Source organism: Mobula birostris, chromosome 13, assembly GCF_030028105.1.
Source record: "Mobula birostris isolate sMobBir1 chromosome 13, sMobBir1.hap1, whole genome shotgun sequence".
NCBI classification, from domain to species: domain Eukaryota; kingdom Metazoa; phylum Chordata; class Chondrichthyes; order Myliobatiformes; family Myliobatidae; genus Mobula; species Mobula birostris.
In genome coordinates, this window is record NC_092382.1 from 2,808,516 (window position 1) to 2,827,042 (window position 18,527).

Below are 18,527 nucleotides of genomic sequence, written 5' to 3' on the forward strand. Positions count from 1 at the left end.
AGTTCTCAGTAATTACACCTGCGATTAGCTACTTCAGAAACTTGCCCTCAACGGGCAAATGGTGCCTCAGAAACCTGACACGCAGTGATGAACCGAGACAGTTTGAACGGTTTGAGATACTTAACATTACCGAAGTCAATTTACAACCGTTGGTGGAAACAGGCGTCAAGTTTCAATTTTAGAAACTCTCCTTCGGCCACATGTGGGCCATTGCGTACCGTTCCGATCACCCCACTACCGGAGGGGTGTTGAGGCTTCAGACAGCTGCCTGGTTTAGAGGGTATGTGCTATCACGAGAGGCTGGAGAAAAAATTGGTTGTTTTCTCTGGACCATCGGAGGCCAAGGGGAGCTCTAACACAGGTTGACAACATTATGAGAGGCTTAGATAGATTGGAGAGAGAGAATCGGTCTTCCACAGTTGAAGTGTTTATTACCAGAGGGAATATATTGAAGGTGAGAGGGTGTAGAATGAAGGGGATGTGAGGGATAGCTTTTTTTTTTAAATCAGAGAGTTGTGGCTGCCTGGAATGCACTGCCTTATAAGCTGATAGAGGCAAACTATTAGAAGCTTTTAAGAGACGTTTGGACAGGCAAATGGATGTAAGGAGGATAGGTGCATATGGACATGGTGTAGGAAGGAGAGATTAGAGTTTGGGTACATTTGATTTACTTCTTAGCTGGTTTGGCACAATATGATATGCCTAATGGCTTATTCCTGTGTTATACTCTGCAATGTTCAATGCACGTTCACTTACCGTTCAGCTCATTGAGACCCTTTAGTGAAAGTTGAGCGGGACTTGGCCGATGGGAAGGATCACAACCTGATTAAATTTAAACAAATTGAGGAAATCATTTTTGTAAAATTGTAAAGTGTGCTGTGATGCGATCCAAAATTTAAATTAATCTCTGATATTTTCTCACCATATTCCTGTATTTCCTTCAGTATTTCGTCAAACGTTGGGACACAATTCCGCATTTTCACAACCGTTTCCCACATCACCCTCCAGGCGCGGGAGCCTTTCTCCATCACCAGGCTCAGGAGGAGTTTAGAACTGTCTGCCCGCTCTCCCTTATCAGCAAGATCAGAGATTTTCTGTGAAGAGTAACAGTGAACTTATTGGGGACTGACAGATTCACACAGAGAATGAGAAATAAATGATGTGCTCTGTAACGGGATCACACTGAGCAGTCACCCGGACGGGTGCTGATCCTGTCTGGACATGGACTGTACACTCTGAGTGCAGAGCACATGGAGGCACATTCACAGTGAATCTGCTCCACCAAATTAACATTGGGGATATTCAATATTCAGGAGGGATAGACGTGAAAGAAAAGGAGGTGGGGTAGCGTTGCTGGTTAGAGAGGAGATTAACACCATAGAAAGGAAGGACATTAACCTGGAGGATGTGGAATCGATATGGGTAGTGCTGCATAACACTAAGGGACAGAAAACGCTGGTGGGAGTTGTGTACAGGCCACCTAACAGTAGTAGTGAGTTTGGAGATGGCATTAAACAGGAATTTAGAAATATGTGCAATAAAGGAACAGCAGTTATAATGGGATACTTCAATCTACATATAGATTGGGTGACCCAAATTGGTAAGGGTGCTGAGGAAGAGGATTTCTTGGAACGTCTGCGGGATGGTTTTCTGAACCAACATGTCGAGGAACCAACTAGAGAGCAGGCCATTCTAGACTGGGTGTTGAGCAATGAGGAAGAGTTAGATTGCAATCTTATTGTGCGAGGCCCCTTGGGTAAGAGTAACTTTGAAGGTATGAGACGTGAATTAGCTAAGATAGACTGGCAAATGATACTTAAAGGGTTGACGGTGGATATGCAATGGCAAGCATTTAAAGGTCGCATGGATGAACTACAACAATTGTTCATCCCAGTTTGGCAAAAGAATAAATCAAGGAAGGTAGTGCACCTGTGGCTGACAATGGAAATTAAGGATAGTATCAATTCCAAAGAAGAAGCATACAAATTAGCCAGAAAAAGCGGCACACCTGAGGACTGGGAGAAATTCAGAGTCCAGCAGAGGAGGACAAAGGGTTAATTAGGACAGGGGGAAAAAAGATTATGAGAGAAAACTGGCAGGGAACATAAAAACTGACTGTAAAAGCTTTAATAGATATGTGAAAGGAAAAAGATTGATTAAGACAAATGTAGGTCCCTTACAGTCCGAAACAGGTGAATTTGTCATGGGGAACAAGGACATGGCAGACCAATTGAATAATTACTTTGGTTCTGTCTTCACTAAGGAGGACATAAATAATCTTCCAGAAATAGTAGGGGACAGAGGGTCCAGTGAGATGGAGGAACTGAGCGAAATACATGTTAGTAGAGATGTGGTGTTAGGTAAATTGAAGGTATTAAAGGCAGATAAATCCCCAGGGCCAGATGGTCTGCATCCCAGAGTGCAGAAAGAAGCAGCCCAAGAAATAGTGGATGCGTTAGTGATAATTTTTCAAAACTCTTTAGATTCTGGATTAGTTCCTGAGGATGGAGGGTGGCTAATGTAACCCCACTTTTTAAAAAAGGAGGGAGAGAGAAACCGCGGAATTATAGACAGGTTAGCCTGACATCAGCGGCGGGGAAAATGCTGGAGTCAGTTATCAAAGATGCGATAACAGTACATTTGGAAAGCGGTGAAATCATCGGACAAAGTCAGCATGGATTTGTGAAAGGAAAATCATGTCTGACGAATCTCATAGAATTTTTTGAGGATGTAACTAGTAGAGTGGACAGGGGAGAACCAGTGGATGTGGTATATTTGGATTTTCAAAAGGCTTTTAACAAGGTCCTACACAGGAGATTATTGTGCAAACTTAAAGCACACGGTATTGGGGGTATGGTATTGATGTGGATAGAGAATTGTTTGGCAGACAGGAAGCAAAGAGTGGGAATAAACGGGACCTTTTCAGAATGGCAGGCAGTGACTAGTGGGGTACCGCAAGGCTCAGGGCTGGGACCCCAGTTGTTTACAATATATATTAATGACTTGGATGAGGGAATTAAATGCAGCATCTCCAAGTTTGCGGATGACAAGAAGCAGGGTGGCAGTGTTAGCTGTGAGGAGGATGCTAAGAGGATGCAGGGTGACTTGGATAGGTTGGGTGAGTGGGCAAATGCATGGCAGATGCAATTTAATGTGGATAAATGTGAGGTGATCCACTTTGGTGGCAAGAACAGGAAAACAGATTATCATCTGAATGCTGGCCGATTAGATAAGGGGAGGTGCAACGAGACCTGGGTGTCATTGTGCACCACTCATTGAAAGTGGGCATGCAGGTACAGCAGGCGGTGAAAAAGGCGAATGGTATGCTGGCATTTATAGCGAGAGGATTCGAGTACAGGAGCAGGGAGGTACTACTGGAGTTGTACAAGGCCTTGGTGAGACCACACCTGGAGTATTGTGTGCAGTTTTGGTTCCCTAATCTGAGGAAAGACATTCTTGCCATAGAGAGAGTACAAAGAAGGTTCACCCGATTGATTCCTGGGAAGGCAGGACATTCATATGATGAAAGACTGGATCGACTAGGCTTATACTCGCTGGAATTTAGAAGATTGTGGGGGCGGGGGGATCTTATTGAAATGTATAAAATCCTAAAGGGATTGGACAGGCTAGATGCAGGAAGATTGTTCCCTGTGTTGGAGAAGTCCAAAACGAGGGGTCACAGTTTGAGGATAAAGGGGAAGCCTTTTAGGACCGACATGAGGAAAAACATCTTCACACAGAGAGAGGTGAATCTGTGGAATTCTCTGCCACAGGAAACAATTGAGGCCAGTTCATTGGCTATATTTAAGAGGGAGTTAGATATGGCCCTTGCGGTTAAGGGGATCAGGGGGTATGGAGAGAAGGCAGGTACAGGGTTCTGAGTTGGATGATCAGCCATGATCATACTGAATGGTGTTGCAGGCTCGAAGGGCCGAATGGCCTACTCCTGCATCTATTTTCTATGTTTCTATGTTTCAATGAGATCCTGGCTAGTCTGTGACCGCTTCTTTGACGTGGCTCCAAATCCATAAATAATTCCTCATCGGATTTGACGGTGTAAAACAGAAACCAGACAAGTAACGATCACAGAGGAAGAAAGAAGTCAGAAGGTTTTTATAACAGAGTGAACAGTCGCAGAAAAGAAGATGTGATTCATCTCCTCAGTCCGCCAGTGTCCAAAGTTACAGCGGATTACCGGCTGACACCTGATGCCTTTCCTTTGCCTTTTCCAGTGGAGGTTTATTCAGTGATTACACATTACAACATGGCAGTATTCCCAGATTCACACTGTTTGCATAGAAACATAGAAAACCTACAGCACAACACAGGCCCTTTGGCTCACAAAGTTGTATCGAACATGTCCCTACCTTCGAAATTACTAGGCTTACCTATAGCCCTCTGTCTTTCTAAGCTCTATGTAACTATCCAAATGTCTCTTAAAAGACCCTGTCGTATCCGCCTCCACCACCGTTGCCGGCAGCCTATTCCACGCACTCACCACTCTCTTCGTAAAAGAAATGTACCCCTGACATCTTATCTGTACCTATTTCCCAGCAACTTAAACCTGTGTCCTCTTGTAGCAACCATTTCAGCTCTGGGAAGAAAGCATCTGACTCTCCACACGATCAATGCCTCTCATCATCTTATACACCTCTATCAGGTCACCTCTCATCCTCCTTCACTCCAAGGAGAAAAGGCCGAGTTCGCTCAACCTATTCTCATAAGGCATGCTCCCCAATCCAGGCAACATCCTTGTAAATCTCCTCCGCACCCTTTCTATGGCTTCCCCATCCTTCCTGTAGTGAGGTGACCAGAACTGAGCACAGTACTTCAAGTGGGGTCTGACTGGGGTCCTATATAGTTGCAACGTTACCTCTCAGCTCCTAAATTCAATTCCACGATTGATGAAGGCCAAAACGCCGTATGCCTTCTTAATCACAGAGTCAACCTGCGCAGCTGCTCTGAGTGTTCTGTGGACTCGGACCTCAAAATCCCTCTGATCCTCCACACTGCCAAGTGTCTTACAATTAATTGGGGATACAGGGCTACAGATCCCTGAAAGTTGCCTCACAGGTAGATAGGGCAGTTAAGAAAGCTTATGGGGTGTTAGCTTTCATAAGTCGAGGGATAGCGTTTAAGAGTCGCGATGTAATGATGCAGCTCTATAAAATTCTGGTTAGGCCACACTTGGAGTACTGTGTCCAGTTCTGGTCACCTCACTATAGGAAGGATGTGGAAGCATTGGAAAGGGTACAGAGGAGACTTACCAGGATGCTGCCTGGTTTAGAGAGTATGCATTATGATCAGAGATTAAGGGAGCCAGGGCTTTACTCTTTGGAGAGAAGGAGGATGAGAGGAGACATGATAGAGGTGTACAAGATAATAAGAGGAACAGATAGAGTGGATAGCCAGTGCCTCTTCCCCAGGGCACCACTGCTCAATACAAGAGGACATGGCTTTAAGGTAAGGGGTGGGGAGTTCAAGGGGGATATTAGAGGAAGTTTTTTTACAGAGAGTGTTTGGTGTGTGGAATGTACTGCCTGAGTCAGTAGTGGAGGCAGATACACTAGTGAAGTTTAAGAATTACTAGACAGGTATATGGAGGAATTTAAGGTGGGGGCTTATATGGGAGGCAGGGTTTGAGGGTCGGCACAACATTGTGGGCCGAAGGGCCTGTAATATGCTGTACTATTCTATGTTCTATGTTTTAATATTATATTCTGCCATCATATTTGACCTACCAAAATGAACCACTTCACACTTATCTGGGTTGAACTCCATCCGCCACTTCTAACTCAGTTCTGCATCCGAGCAATGCCCCGCTGTAACCTCTGATAGCCCTCCACACTACCTACAACACCTTCAACCTTTGTGTCATCAGCAAACTTATGAACGCATCCCTCCACTTCCTCGTCCAGGTGATTTATGAAAATCACGAAGAGTAAGGGTCCCAGAACTGGTCCCTGAGGCACTCCACTGGTGACCGAGCTCCATGCAGAATATGACCCTTCTACATCAACTCTTTGCCTTCTGTGGGCAAGTCAGTTCTGGATCCACAAAGCAATGTCCCCTTGGATCCCATGCCTCCTTACTTTCTCAATAAGCCTTGCAGTTACAGATTGTAACACAATTATCATCACCCAGAACAGAACACACTCCAGCTCCTGTGGCACCCACTGATGACGCCCCAGTTCTCACGGACATCCTGCCGTCACACTGTACAGTCCTCCCGAGATAAAAGTTTCTGCCGTACTTCCATTTAAACTCGTTTATTGCAACCTCAGAATTGTGAGATACTCCCCTCGCTCTGATCATTGAGCCGCCGCCAGAGGTATTTACAACCTTTTCAATCATTGCTTGAGATTAACAGTTTTAACAATTATATATATTTATTTGTGATTTGTTCTTATGCTTTGATATCCCTATTAATCGGAGTTCCGACACCCATCAGTGCTGTGATGTGCGAAAATTCAAACACGTTCTCCCTCCCACTCACCCGATGTTCCTCTCCACTGAACTGATTCTCGGCCGTTAACGCCAGGCTCACTCCGTTCACCACTGATGATGTCCCAGTCCTCGCTGACATCCTGCCGTCACACGGTACAGTCTTCCCGAAACTAAAGTTCCTGCCGTATTTCCATTTAAACTCGTTTATTCCAGCGTCAGAGAACTGTGAACTGCTCCACTCGCTGTGAGCATTGAGCGGCCACCAGGGATCTGTACTGGGATCCGGGAGCATCGCCTGCTCCAGCCTGTCCTGGTAGAAATCCATCAACAGCAGCAGCTGGAAATCGTCACAGCTTGCCAGGAGCTCGGTGATCACTGAGCTCGGACCTGTGAAGGAAAATGGGGGAAATTAAAGACATTATCGAACACCTATTGGACAGCAAATTTCTCTCTGGATCCTAAAGACGCGGTTTTTGTGCAGCACGTCGCCGAACACAATCTGAAACAGACACAAAAACGTGTTACACTTTGGAAGGACAGATCAGAGAAGGAATTACACAGTGAAAGTCAGGGTAGTGAGTAGTGCACTGACGAACATGGATATGACGCCAGGGATTTTAGTTTATTGAAAGTGGTGTCACGTGCAGTTGGGGTTGTAAAGAAATATTTGGTACATTGGATTTTATAAGTCAAACTGTGAGTAGAGTCGTACAGAAACTGCTGTAAGTATTCGACAGTTCAGGCAGCAACTGTGGAAATCTGTCTACAGTCGATGTTACGGGCCAAGACCCTTTCCAAAACGTCGACACTTTACTCTTTCCCGTAGCTGATGTCTGGCCCGCCGAGCCCCTCAAGCATTTTGTGTGCGTTGCTTAGAATTCCCGATTCTGCAGGTTGTCTCGTCTCAGTTGAATAGGTAAATTGGTATGTCATTTTGGAGTTGTAGGGGTCGTTCGCGAGTCGTAGTTCGAGTATTGTGTGCAGTTGCAACATGGATCAGCTTTGGAGACACTCAGTTCTCAGTAATTCCACCTGCATTTACCTACTTCAAAAAATTGCCTTCAGCGGGTAAATGCTGCTCTAAATGGTGTCCCGAAAACCTTACAGGCACAGGTAAACCGAGACAGTTTGAATGGTTTGATATACTTAAAATTGCATAAGAAAAAGTTAGAGTAAAATTTAGGAACAGTATTCTGGTTAGTTTGACCTCAGTGGTGTGAATAATGTTCAGCCATAGTAAACACTAGGACAGGAGAAAGTTGAAAGGATCGAACAAATCCACCAATGAATTGTAAAGGAGAAATTAAGCTGACTGAATCCACTGGAATGTTCTTGGTGATGCAACTAGCAGAATAGTTAAGGCGAGACCAGAGAACGTGGAGCATTTGGATTTTCAGTAACATCCCACATTGGAGATTCATCGGGAAACTTCAACCACCAGGTGCTGGGGATAAAGTATTTATATGGATACGGAATTAGTTGGTCAACATGACATAAAGTAGGGATAAATGGGTTGTTTTCCAAATGGCAGGGAGTGACCTGTGGGTCACTGGAATTAGTGCCAGGACCCGCGCTGTTCAGATGGCGATTTTGACTATGGAGATAACTGTGACATCTCCACATTTGTTTATGAGACAAATCTGGATGCAATGGTTATATCTGAAGAAATTCTGATGATTGATTTGAACCGGTGTGGGAAGTTGAGATATACATGTCAGGTACAGAGCAGATGCTGAATATGAGATTGCCCAATTTGGTGTCAACAAAATGATTCCTACATACCCATCTGTTTTCCTGATGTTGTAGCTTCTGGAACCCCTCCCTTACTTGCTACTTCAGCCATTTTGAGGATAAGTGTGGGCAGCTTCTGGTTCTCTGTAACAAGCAAAATTAACAGACGGGTCAGACATCAATTAAGGCATAAAGGAGAACTTTGCCATGTCCATTCAGCTACACACTGACAGTAACATGTTCATATCCAATGCAGTCATGATATGGCCTGATCCTTCTGCACACATTCACACCCCCAATCACACAATCCCTGGAGTACCCACGTTGGCCGCATTACCGGCTGATCTGCTCACGCTGTTCAAAGCAAGAACAAGTTTCAGGAACCAGTCCTGTGGCATGGACCCGGAGTGGTGTCATACCGAATTGTGGATCGGTGGAATTTCAATGCAGGTTGGAGAGTCTGAGCAGACAGTACCCACTGCTTTGACCCTCCCACCACTGGTGGCGCTGTGATGATCAACGGACGTCTGTAACAACAGCGAAACCCATAACACTCCTGCTGACCATGCGACTTCCATTCCTCTTGTTGCGGAATTGCGCAGATTTCTTAATCACACCTGATTCTCCTTTCATTTTAACATGGATGTCACTGGCAAGTTTCCATGAAGTTAAATACAGGAGCGATGTTAGAAGGTTTCTAAAGTCTCAGTGGATTAATTTTTGTGCAATTTGCTTTGATGAAACCATTTGCACCATTTCCTCGCCTTTATTAAATCTGTGCCTACTAACAGTGATTATACCTTCACCAACCTTTACATCTGACCTTCATATATATTAAAAAAAAACAGCTCATCCTGTGGACTAGTGCGATACCATGCATCATGATTACATTTAATGCATTTGGTTAAATTTTAATGCATGACTTGTTTATTATCTGATGATCCACTGAAGAGGGAGGGGGACAGCGATTACTGTAACGAAATCTGCCTCCAGGAATCAATGAAAGGCTGCAGATGGGACTGTGAACTTTGAGTATTTGAGTTCGCCTTTCCTTTTGCACGCGGTCCATTAATTTACCAAACTAGGAATTTGCACATTCAAATTGTAGTGGTGCTAATCGTGGTTCAGAACCTGTGGAAGTCAAATTCAAACCTCGGTTATTGACTGGGTTCTTCAAATTAATAAATATTGTGCAGTATTTCCTACTTTCTGAAGACAAGGCTGGGGATAATTTTGACATTTCCGGGCTGGATAAGTTTGTGCTGGAGATAATGTTTACAACGTTCAACCTGACAGTGAAAGGATGATTTGCATTCCCTCTGATGACTGGTGTGTCGTGGGAGATGGAGGATCAGAAGCAACAAGATGACTGTGTGCCAGGGACTCGAGTTCTTTGGGCACAGAGCTCGGAAAAAGCAACACAACTGACTTTTTTAACATCGGAAATCAGCGAGTTGTTTGTTATGTCTCTCCTCTCGCTGCGAAACAGGGACATCTCTTTTTTCCCCTTATTAGGGACAGAGAGAGCCTGTGGTATGTCGAATTACCGGGTGAACGAGTAGGCTTTGTCTGTATCTTTACTGATGCTTTGCCAAACGCTTGAGTGCTCGGTGGAGTGTGCGGATGCTTTTTTGCTGGTGGGGAGGGGCGGTCGTTGTTTTGCTGCTGTTTATGCGTGAGTGAGAGGAGCTGCGGGTTGTCTTTGAGTTTCTAACATTTGACTGTCATTCATACTTTGGGGCACTCCTCTGTTCTCGTGGATATTTGCGAAGAAACATACATTTCTCTGACATTAAATGTACCCATTGAAGCCTATAGATATAATTCACTCTTTAACTTAGCAACAGCGTTAACGATCTATCAATTTGTTAATGTTATTTTTCTGGAAATAAAAAGCTACCAGAATATTTGGATTTTGTAAGTAATGGCTTCTCAGGCTCATAAGCTGCATCGCCCCTCAATATATTCCCCCTGGTGAGGCAAATTGATTTTGTGTGCTATTCATTTTCTTTTCGTTATTAGAGAATGTCCTGGTGAAGGAGTTCTGTTCATTCTATTCAGCCATGCTATAGTACGACTAGTACTAATACTACTACTACTACTACTACCACTACGTCGACTCAGGCCGAGGGGGCCGGCGTCGGGCACGATAACGGACTCTCCACTTCTCCCTGTCCCTCATCAGTGTGTTCAGTTCATCCACATTAGCCGCGCCGCTGTCTTCTAGCAGCATGTTGACCATAGTCTTGGGAGGGCGCCCAGGGCTCATCCTCCCGTGCTTGGGCTCCCATATGATGACTAGGCTGGCAGGTAGCTCGTGGTGGCGTAGACAGTGCCCCGCTAGTTGCAGTCTTCTCGCCTGGATTTTAGTGGTGAGCATCGGTAGGTCGTCATAGAGCTCGACGTTCGTCATGTGCTGTTGCCAACTCACGTCAAGAGCCATTCAGAGCATTTGTGTATAGCAACCATCTACAGACTTTAGTATAGTCTTGGTGAGTGTCCATGTCTCGCATCCGTTCGTGAGAATGGACTCTATGACTGCTATGAAAATCCTCTTTTTAAGCCCTCTGGTCAGGTTCGACATCCAGATTTCCTTCATCTCAATCATAGCCCTCCACGCCAGCACCTTCCGCATCTTTATGTCCTTCTCCGAACTCATCATTCTTGATGAGACCGTGCTATAGGCCATGTTCCAAAATATTGGCTAACCGCAATTAACGTGCATCGATTGCAATGTGCTTCACAGCTAGTGTTCTTAACACGTTCTGTCTAGATTACCCCACAGTCATTTTGACAGTGCTCGGTTTATGGCCTTGTTAGTAACGCTTGCTGTGGAAACAGAGAATTGGCCATAATGAAGCCCCGAGTTGCAACACGAAATATCTCTGCATCTCACTCTTGCTGATCCCAGAAGTGTTGGGTTTCTAACTGGGAAATAGACACCAACGTTATTGACCGATCGCTAAAAATACTGCCGGATTTTAAACATATATTTTAAATATTATTGTGAGATGTAGCATTAAAAGAAGCATGTTTTCTTGCAAATCCGTAACACTTCACAATTTTAACTACAATATTGAACTGCTGGGAATTCCATAAATGGCGAGGGACAAATCTGCTTAACAAAATATCGTTTTGGGTGATTTTAAACAGGTCAGTCTGAAAAACATCACCAAGCAACTACCATCAACAGATGATATGCAATACCAGAGGAAACAACACACTGGACCATTGTTACACCACCATCAATAGGCCTACCGTGCTACTCCACGCCCTCACTTCGGGAAGTCTGATCTCCTGGCTGTACTTCTACACCCTGAGTACAGGCAGAGACTGAAGACTGCGGCACCAGCAGTGAGGACCAAGAAGGTTTGGACAAGGGAAGCACAGGAGCGCCTACAGGACTGCTTTGAATCGGTGGACTGGACTGTATTCAGGGATTCATCTTTGAGTATGCTGTAGTTGTTACTGACTTCATTAAAACCTGTGTAGATGAGTGTGTGCCCACAAAGACTGACTGTACATTCCCAAACCAAAAGCCACGGATGAACCAGGAGGTATGTCGTCTGCTGAAGCTAGATCTGTGGCATTCAAGTCTGGCAACCCAGGCCTGTGCAGGAACCAGGTATGGTTTGGGGAGGGCTATTTCAAGAACGAAAAAACAATTTCGAAAGACGTAGGAAGCGACTTCGGATGCACAGCAACTCCGGCAGGGTCTGTACGTCCTAAAAGCGAAACACAATAGCGTGAATGGCGGCGATGCTTCGCTACCAGATGAACTCAATGCCTTCTATGCACGCTTTGAAAGGCAGAACACAACTACAGCCGTGAAAATCCCTGCTGCACCTGATGACCCTGTGATATCTGTCTCAGAGGCCGATGTTAGGCTGTCCTTAAAGAGAGTGAACCCTCGCAAGGCAGAAGGTCCCGATGGAGTACCTGGTGAGGCTCTGAAAACCTGTGCCAACCAACTAGCGGGAGTATTCAAGGACATTTTCAACCTCTCACTGCTACGAGCCGAAGTTCCCACTTGCTTCAAAAGGGCAACAATTATACCAGTGCCTAAGAAGAATAATGTGGGCTGCCCTAATGACTATCGCCCGGTAGCTCTCACATCGACAGTGATGAAATGCTTTGAGAAGTTGGTCATGACTAGTTTGAACTCCTGCCTCAGCCAGGACCTGAACCCACTGCAATTTGCCTATCGCCACAATAAGTCAATGGCAGATGCAATCTCAATGGCTCTCCACACGGCTTTAGACCACCTGGACAACACAAACACCTACGTCAGGATGCTGTTCATCGAATATAGCTCAGCATTTAATACCATCATTCCCACAATCCTAATTGAGAAGTTGCAGAACCTGGGCCTCTTTACCTCCCTCTGCAATTGGATCCTCGACTTCCTAACCAGAAGACCACATTCTGTGCCGATTGGTGATAACATATACTCCTCGCTTATGATCAATTCTAGCGCACCTCAGGGGTGTGTGCTTAGCACACTGCTCTATTCTCTGTATACACATGACTGTGTGGCTAGGCATAGCTCAAATACAATCTACAAATTTTCTGATGACACAGGTATTGTTGGTAAAATCTCGGGTGATGACGAGAGGGCGTACAGGACTGAGATATGCCAACTAGTGGAATGGTGCCGCAGCAACAACCTGGCACTCAACGTCAGTAAGACAAAAGAGCTGATTGTGGACTTCAGCAAGGGTAAGATGAAGAAACACATGCCAATCCTCATAAAGGGATCAGAAGTGGGGAGAGTGAGCAGTTTCAAATCCCTGGGTGTTAAGATCTCTGAGGATTAACCTGGTCCCAACATATCGATGTAGTTATAAAGAAGGCAAGACAACGGCTATACTTTATTAGGCATTTGAAGAGGTTTGGTATGTCAACAAATACACTCAAAAACTTCTACAGTTGTACCGTGGAGAGCATTCTGACAGGCTGTATCACTGTCTGGTATGGAAGGGCTACGGAACAGGACCAAAAGAAGGTTGTAAATCTAGTCAGATTCATATTGGATACTAGCCTACAAAGTACGCAGGACATCTGCAGGAAGTGGTGTCTCAGAAAGGCAGTGTCCATTTTTAAGGACCTCCAGCACACAGGGCATGTCCTTTTCTCACTGTTACCATCAGATAGGAGGTACAGAAGCCTGAAGGCACACACTCAGCGATTCAGGAACAGCTCGTCCCCTCTGCCATCCGATTCCTAAATGGACATTGAATCTTTGGACATTACCTCACTTTTTACAGTATTTCTGTTTTTGCACTGTTTAAAAAAATCTATTCAATATAAGTATGCCGTAATTGTAATACTCGTTTAGTTATTATTATTTTGTTTATTATTTCTCCCCCTGCTAGATTATATTTTGCATTGAACTGCTGCTGCTAAGTTAACAAATTTGACATCACATGTCGGTGATAATAAACCTGATTCTGACTCTGATCTATACCATTATCTAAATCATTTAAATACAGCATACAGAGAAGTGGTCCCAACACCAACCCCTGCAGAACACCATTAGTCGCTGGCGGCCAACAAGAAAATGATCCTTTTATTCTCATTCGCTGCCTCTTACCAATCAGTCAATGCACTAACCATGTTAGTACCATTCCTGTAATATCACGGGCACCTATCTTGGTGAGCAGGCTCATGTGTGGCACCATGTCAAAGGCCTTCTGAAAGTCCAGATATACAACATCCACTGCATCCCCTTTGTCTATCCTACTTGTACTCTCCTCAAAGAATTCCAACAGGTTTGACTGGCAGGATTTTCCCTGAAGGAAACCATGTTGACTATATACTATCTTGTTCTGTGTCACCAAGTACTCCATCACATCATCCTCAACAATTGACTCCAACATTTTCCCAACCACTGAGGTCAGGCTAACTGGTCGATATTTTCCTTTTTGCTGTCTTCTTCTGCTGTTTGGAATTTCAGCTTGTCTCCATCAACTCAACAGAGCACATTTGATCACAATATCATTGCTGGGCGGGATCTTGCCCAGCACAGTTGGCTGTCATGTTTCCCTGCAGTGTAGCAGGAACAATATGTAAAATTATAAAATAGAAACTGCTTTAAACTCAGTACATTAGGGTACTTCTGTGAAAGGAGAAATGTGTAAGACCCAGTTACAGAATTAGACTGTCCAAGGTGCTGCGATCTGCTGTATATTTCCAGCATTCACTTTTTTTACTTTAAATTTCCTGTAACTGTAGTTTTTTTCCTCTTCATTTTAATGCACAGATAGTAACTGATTGCAAAATATCAGCAACACCCCAAACTGTGTAAATGTCCCCCCATCCCCACCGGTTTGTTAGTTCTGAGCTCAGTGGGACCCTGGTGTATACATTCCATACAGTCAATACTCACAGCAACCTTTCCTCCCACTGTCATTCTGTTACATTTGCTGCCGAGGCCACTGTCTCTACGCTGAGAGGCGGTGACCAAAGAGAAATAAAAACAAATATGCAACACTTCTTGCAGCTCTGGTGGGCTGTTACCCTGGAAGCGGAGAAAGTGGCTCGCCAAAAGAAACCGAAAAGGGAAATAACAAGCTGAACATTGTATGCTGCGAGTTTCATTATGCCAAAGGTTAACAGTGCAGCCATTTTGTAACGGTGAAACTAAAATTGTAAAGGCTGTTTTTCACCATGCCTCGTGCTGTATTCAATTAATTCTCTAGTAGTTCTGGCTAACAAAAATGATCATTAATATATTAACCTCTGCCGTAAATATACCCAGTGGCAGCCTCAATCACTATCTGTTGCACCAAAGTCCACACATTGACCACTCTTTGGCTGAAGAAGTTTCTCTCATCTCAGTTTTAAAGGGAAACTTCTTTATTCGGAGGCTGTCCTCTCAGACCACAGACTCCCCATCTGTTGGAAACATCCCTCCATGTCCACTGGATCCAGGCTGTTCAGCATTCCGTCGGTTTAAATAAGACCCCGTCCACCTCTGTACTTCTGAACTCCATAGAGTACAGGTCCAGGGTCATCAAATGTTTGTCGTACATGCAGCCTCTCATTACAGGGATTACTGTTGTGAAGCACGTGAGCAACAGTTGTACTGAACACATTTCCGGGAATAACAGGGAATGTGGTACCAGGATAATTTGCAGGGGAGAAATGTGGTTTCTTCCTCTAAGTATTTTAAAACAAGTGACTAAACACAGGCCCAGTTCCCGAGGAACAAAGTAGCGATTTGGGTTCACAACCGTTCGTCAGAATGGCTTCAACCATGTCCCGTTTTTGGTGCAGATCCCCAGCATCTTGAGCTTTTGTGCAGCATTTTACACATTATTTCATATTTACACCAGCTAACTTTGAAATTTTTCCCTCTGTATCTTCCCGTCCCCATCTCTCCATCTATCGGTTCTCAGAGTTACGGGTTGGATTCCCATCCAGGTATGAATCACAATTCCCACCCGAACAAGAATTGTTCAGATTTCATTGAAATCACTTTGATGTTTATAAACACTAATTCTTATTCACATTCTCCGGAGCCTCACTGGACAGGAACACTGAAACATCAAGTAAGAAACAGCAGGAGGTGGCCATTCAGCCCCTCTAACCATCAACAAGATGACGGCTGCTCTCCAATCTCAGCCTCATTTTCTCGACCCCTTCGGTCTTCACACATCTACCGATCTGTGTTTTATGTGAAGACGATCAGTGGGACTTCAGCGTCCTCCAGCAATCAGCCCGGTGAATCTCTAAAACAAACACTCTCTAACTTCTTAGATAATCCTGTATGGAAATAATTTCCATCTTCTGCAGCCCCGTGTTGCCCCAACCACTCACCTCCCACCCCTGTCACTATTTTCACATTCCCACCTCCCCCCTCACCTGGATCCACCTCTCACTCCCCAGCTCTTGCCCCATCCCCACCCCTCACCTCTTTTCTCTGACTATTTCCCGTCCACTCTCAGTCCAGAGGGAGGGTCTCGGCCCGAAATGTTGACGGTCCATTTCCCTCCACAGATGCTGCCCGACCCACTGAGTTCCTCCGGCAGTTTGTTCTTTGGTCTGTATGACCCGTGTTAGTGTGGGGAGCGGGATTTTACACCAAATTCCAGGTACAATCTCAACAAAGCACAAATAATTGTTATGGTAATTACCATACTTAAACATGATGAAAGCTTGCTAATGCTGGAAATCGAAAACAACACACACAAAATGCTGGAGGAACTCAGCACAACAGGCAGACCACGAGCCTTTTTGGACCACGAGCCTTTTTCATTACTGAGGAGGAGGGGGAAGATATCTGAATAGAAAGGTTGGGGAGGAGAGAGAAGCGACCTGGAAGGTGATAGCTGAATTCAGGTGATGGGTAGGTCAAGGGCTGGAGAAGAAAGAATCAGAGAGTTGTCAATAGGATAAAGGGAAAGAGGGGATCCAGGAGGAAGTAATAGGCTGGTGAGCAGAAATGAAAGTTCAGAGTGGGGAATAGAGAAGTGTGTGTGTGGAGGGGGGGGGGGGGATTGTTTACTGGAAGGATAATTCAATATTCATGCAATCGGGTTGGAGGGTACCCAGATGGAATATAAGGTGTTGCTCCTCCACTCTGAGGGTGGTCTAATCTTGGCACAAGAGGAGGCCATCGATCGAGACTTCGGAATGGGAATAAGAATTAAATTGTTTGACCACTGCGAAGTCCCCCATGTGCCAGATAATACAGAGATGCTCAACAAAACGGAATCCTAGTTTATGGCGGCACTCACCAATGTAAATGAGTCCGCATCGGGAGCACGGGACACAATAGATGATCCCAGCAGATTCGCAGGTGAAGTGTTGCCTCACTTGGAAGCACTGTTCCGGGTTCTGAATGGATGTGAGGGAGGAGGTGTACGGGTAGGTGTAGTACTCAGGCCGTATGTAGGGATAAGTATCTGGAAGAAGATTAGTGAGGAGGGATGAATGATCAAGGAAATTGTGGAGCGAGTGATCCCTGTTGACCCCTGTTTGTGACATCCGAAACAGATTTGCTTAAATGCAATCCTTACATTCATTAGTTATCTCTACATTGCAATATAAACATGATATATTCCAGACAGTGAATGCTCAAGGCATCCGGGCCTCCACGCCGGCTCCTGAGGCCACTGAGGGGTAGTGACCAGAGAGTGATAAAAAATGTTCAACACTCTGCAGCTCTGGTGGGCTGTTACCCTGGTGATGGAGGAAGTGGCTCAGCAGAACTAACTGAAAATAGGAAATAAAGAACTCAACCTCACATGCTCTGAGTTTTATTATGACAACGATGAATATTGAGCTCTCAGTCATTTTGTAATGGGCAGGCTAAAATTGCAATGGCTGTTTTAACCCTGTCTCGAGGTGTATCCATTAAATCTGTTGGTATTTACATTTCTACAGAACTTCCAGCAGTGCAGAAACTGGTCCAAAATCAAAACACATTGTTCGATGCGGCCGGTCTGTTCCAAATGTCACTATAGGATATTTACATAAGGACATCACACAATGCATTGTGGTGATAACCATTAAGTGTTCTTCTTTGTTCAATTAAGTGGTTAAAAATTCCATTATATTCTTGCGTCTGCAAATACCCTATAACCTCGATCAAACCCTGGCATTGATACAGGTGATATTCAGATCCTGCTACTGCACAGAAGGATGGAAGAGAAGGTCCCCAGATACAACTGAATAGATTGAGGTTGTGACTCAGATCCTACACTCCCCTACTGTTGAAAACATCTTGCCCCTTTCGCACTATCCAGTCCTCGGGATTTCATTCACGTTTCTGTTCCCGGAGTCGCCACCCCTCCATTGCGAACAGGCCCAGAGACACCAAATGCCACTCATACATAAAACCTTTCATTCCAGAATCACTCTTGTGAAACTGTTATGTACACATTTCCATGAATAGCAGACAAGCTGGTTGCAGGATAATCTATTGATTCCTTGGAGCGCAGGAGAATGAGGGGGGAGATGCTAGCAGGGGTCCCCAGACATTTTTTTTTGTCATGGACCCCTACCATTTACGGGAGGATCTGTGGACCCCAGGTTGGGAACCCCTGCTGGAGGTAAACAAACCTATGATGGTGTAAATAGGGTGAATGTTGGCAGGCTTTTGCCCTTCATGTTCAGTGTGGTCATAGGCTTAGAGTAAAAAGTGAAATATCTAAAGGGAATCGAGGGTAGGAACTATTTCACTCAGAGGGTGGCACGAATGCGGATGCAGGTTTCAAATGCAGTATTTAGGAGACGTTTGCATGTGTATATGGATGAAGGAGGTATCGAGGGATATGGTCTGGGTGCATGTGGATGGGTTCAGGCAGAGGAAGGCACAGACTAGATGGGCCGAAAGCCCTCTT

General features: G+C 44.9%; 1 protein-coding gene across 1 annotated transcript in view; it reads right to left on the bottom strand.

Annotated features, from left to right (window-relative positions):
- LOC140207429 (uncharacterized) overlaps positions 1–18,527 on the bottom strand; it is a 149,680-nt gene that overhangs the window by 17,673 nt on the left and 113,480 nt on the right. The window contains exons 13-17 of the mRNA XM_072275952.1: positions 16,920–17,087; positions 8,230–8,322; positions 6,497–6,834; positions 923–1,094; positions 757–822 (exon numbers count right to left, since the gene is read on the bottom strand). Of these exons, the coding sequence (XP_072132053.1) occupies positions 757–822; positions 923–1,094; positions 6,497–6,834; positions 8,230–8,322; positions 16,920–17,087 (837 nt within the window). The remainder of the gene's footprint in view (positions 1–756; positions 823–922; positions 1,095–6,496; positions 6,835–8,229; positions 8,323–16,919; positions 17,088–18,527) is intronic.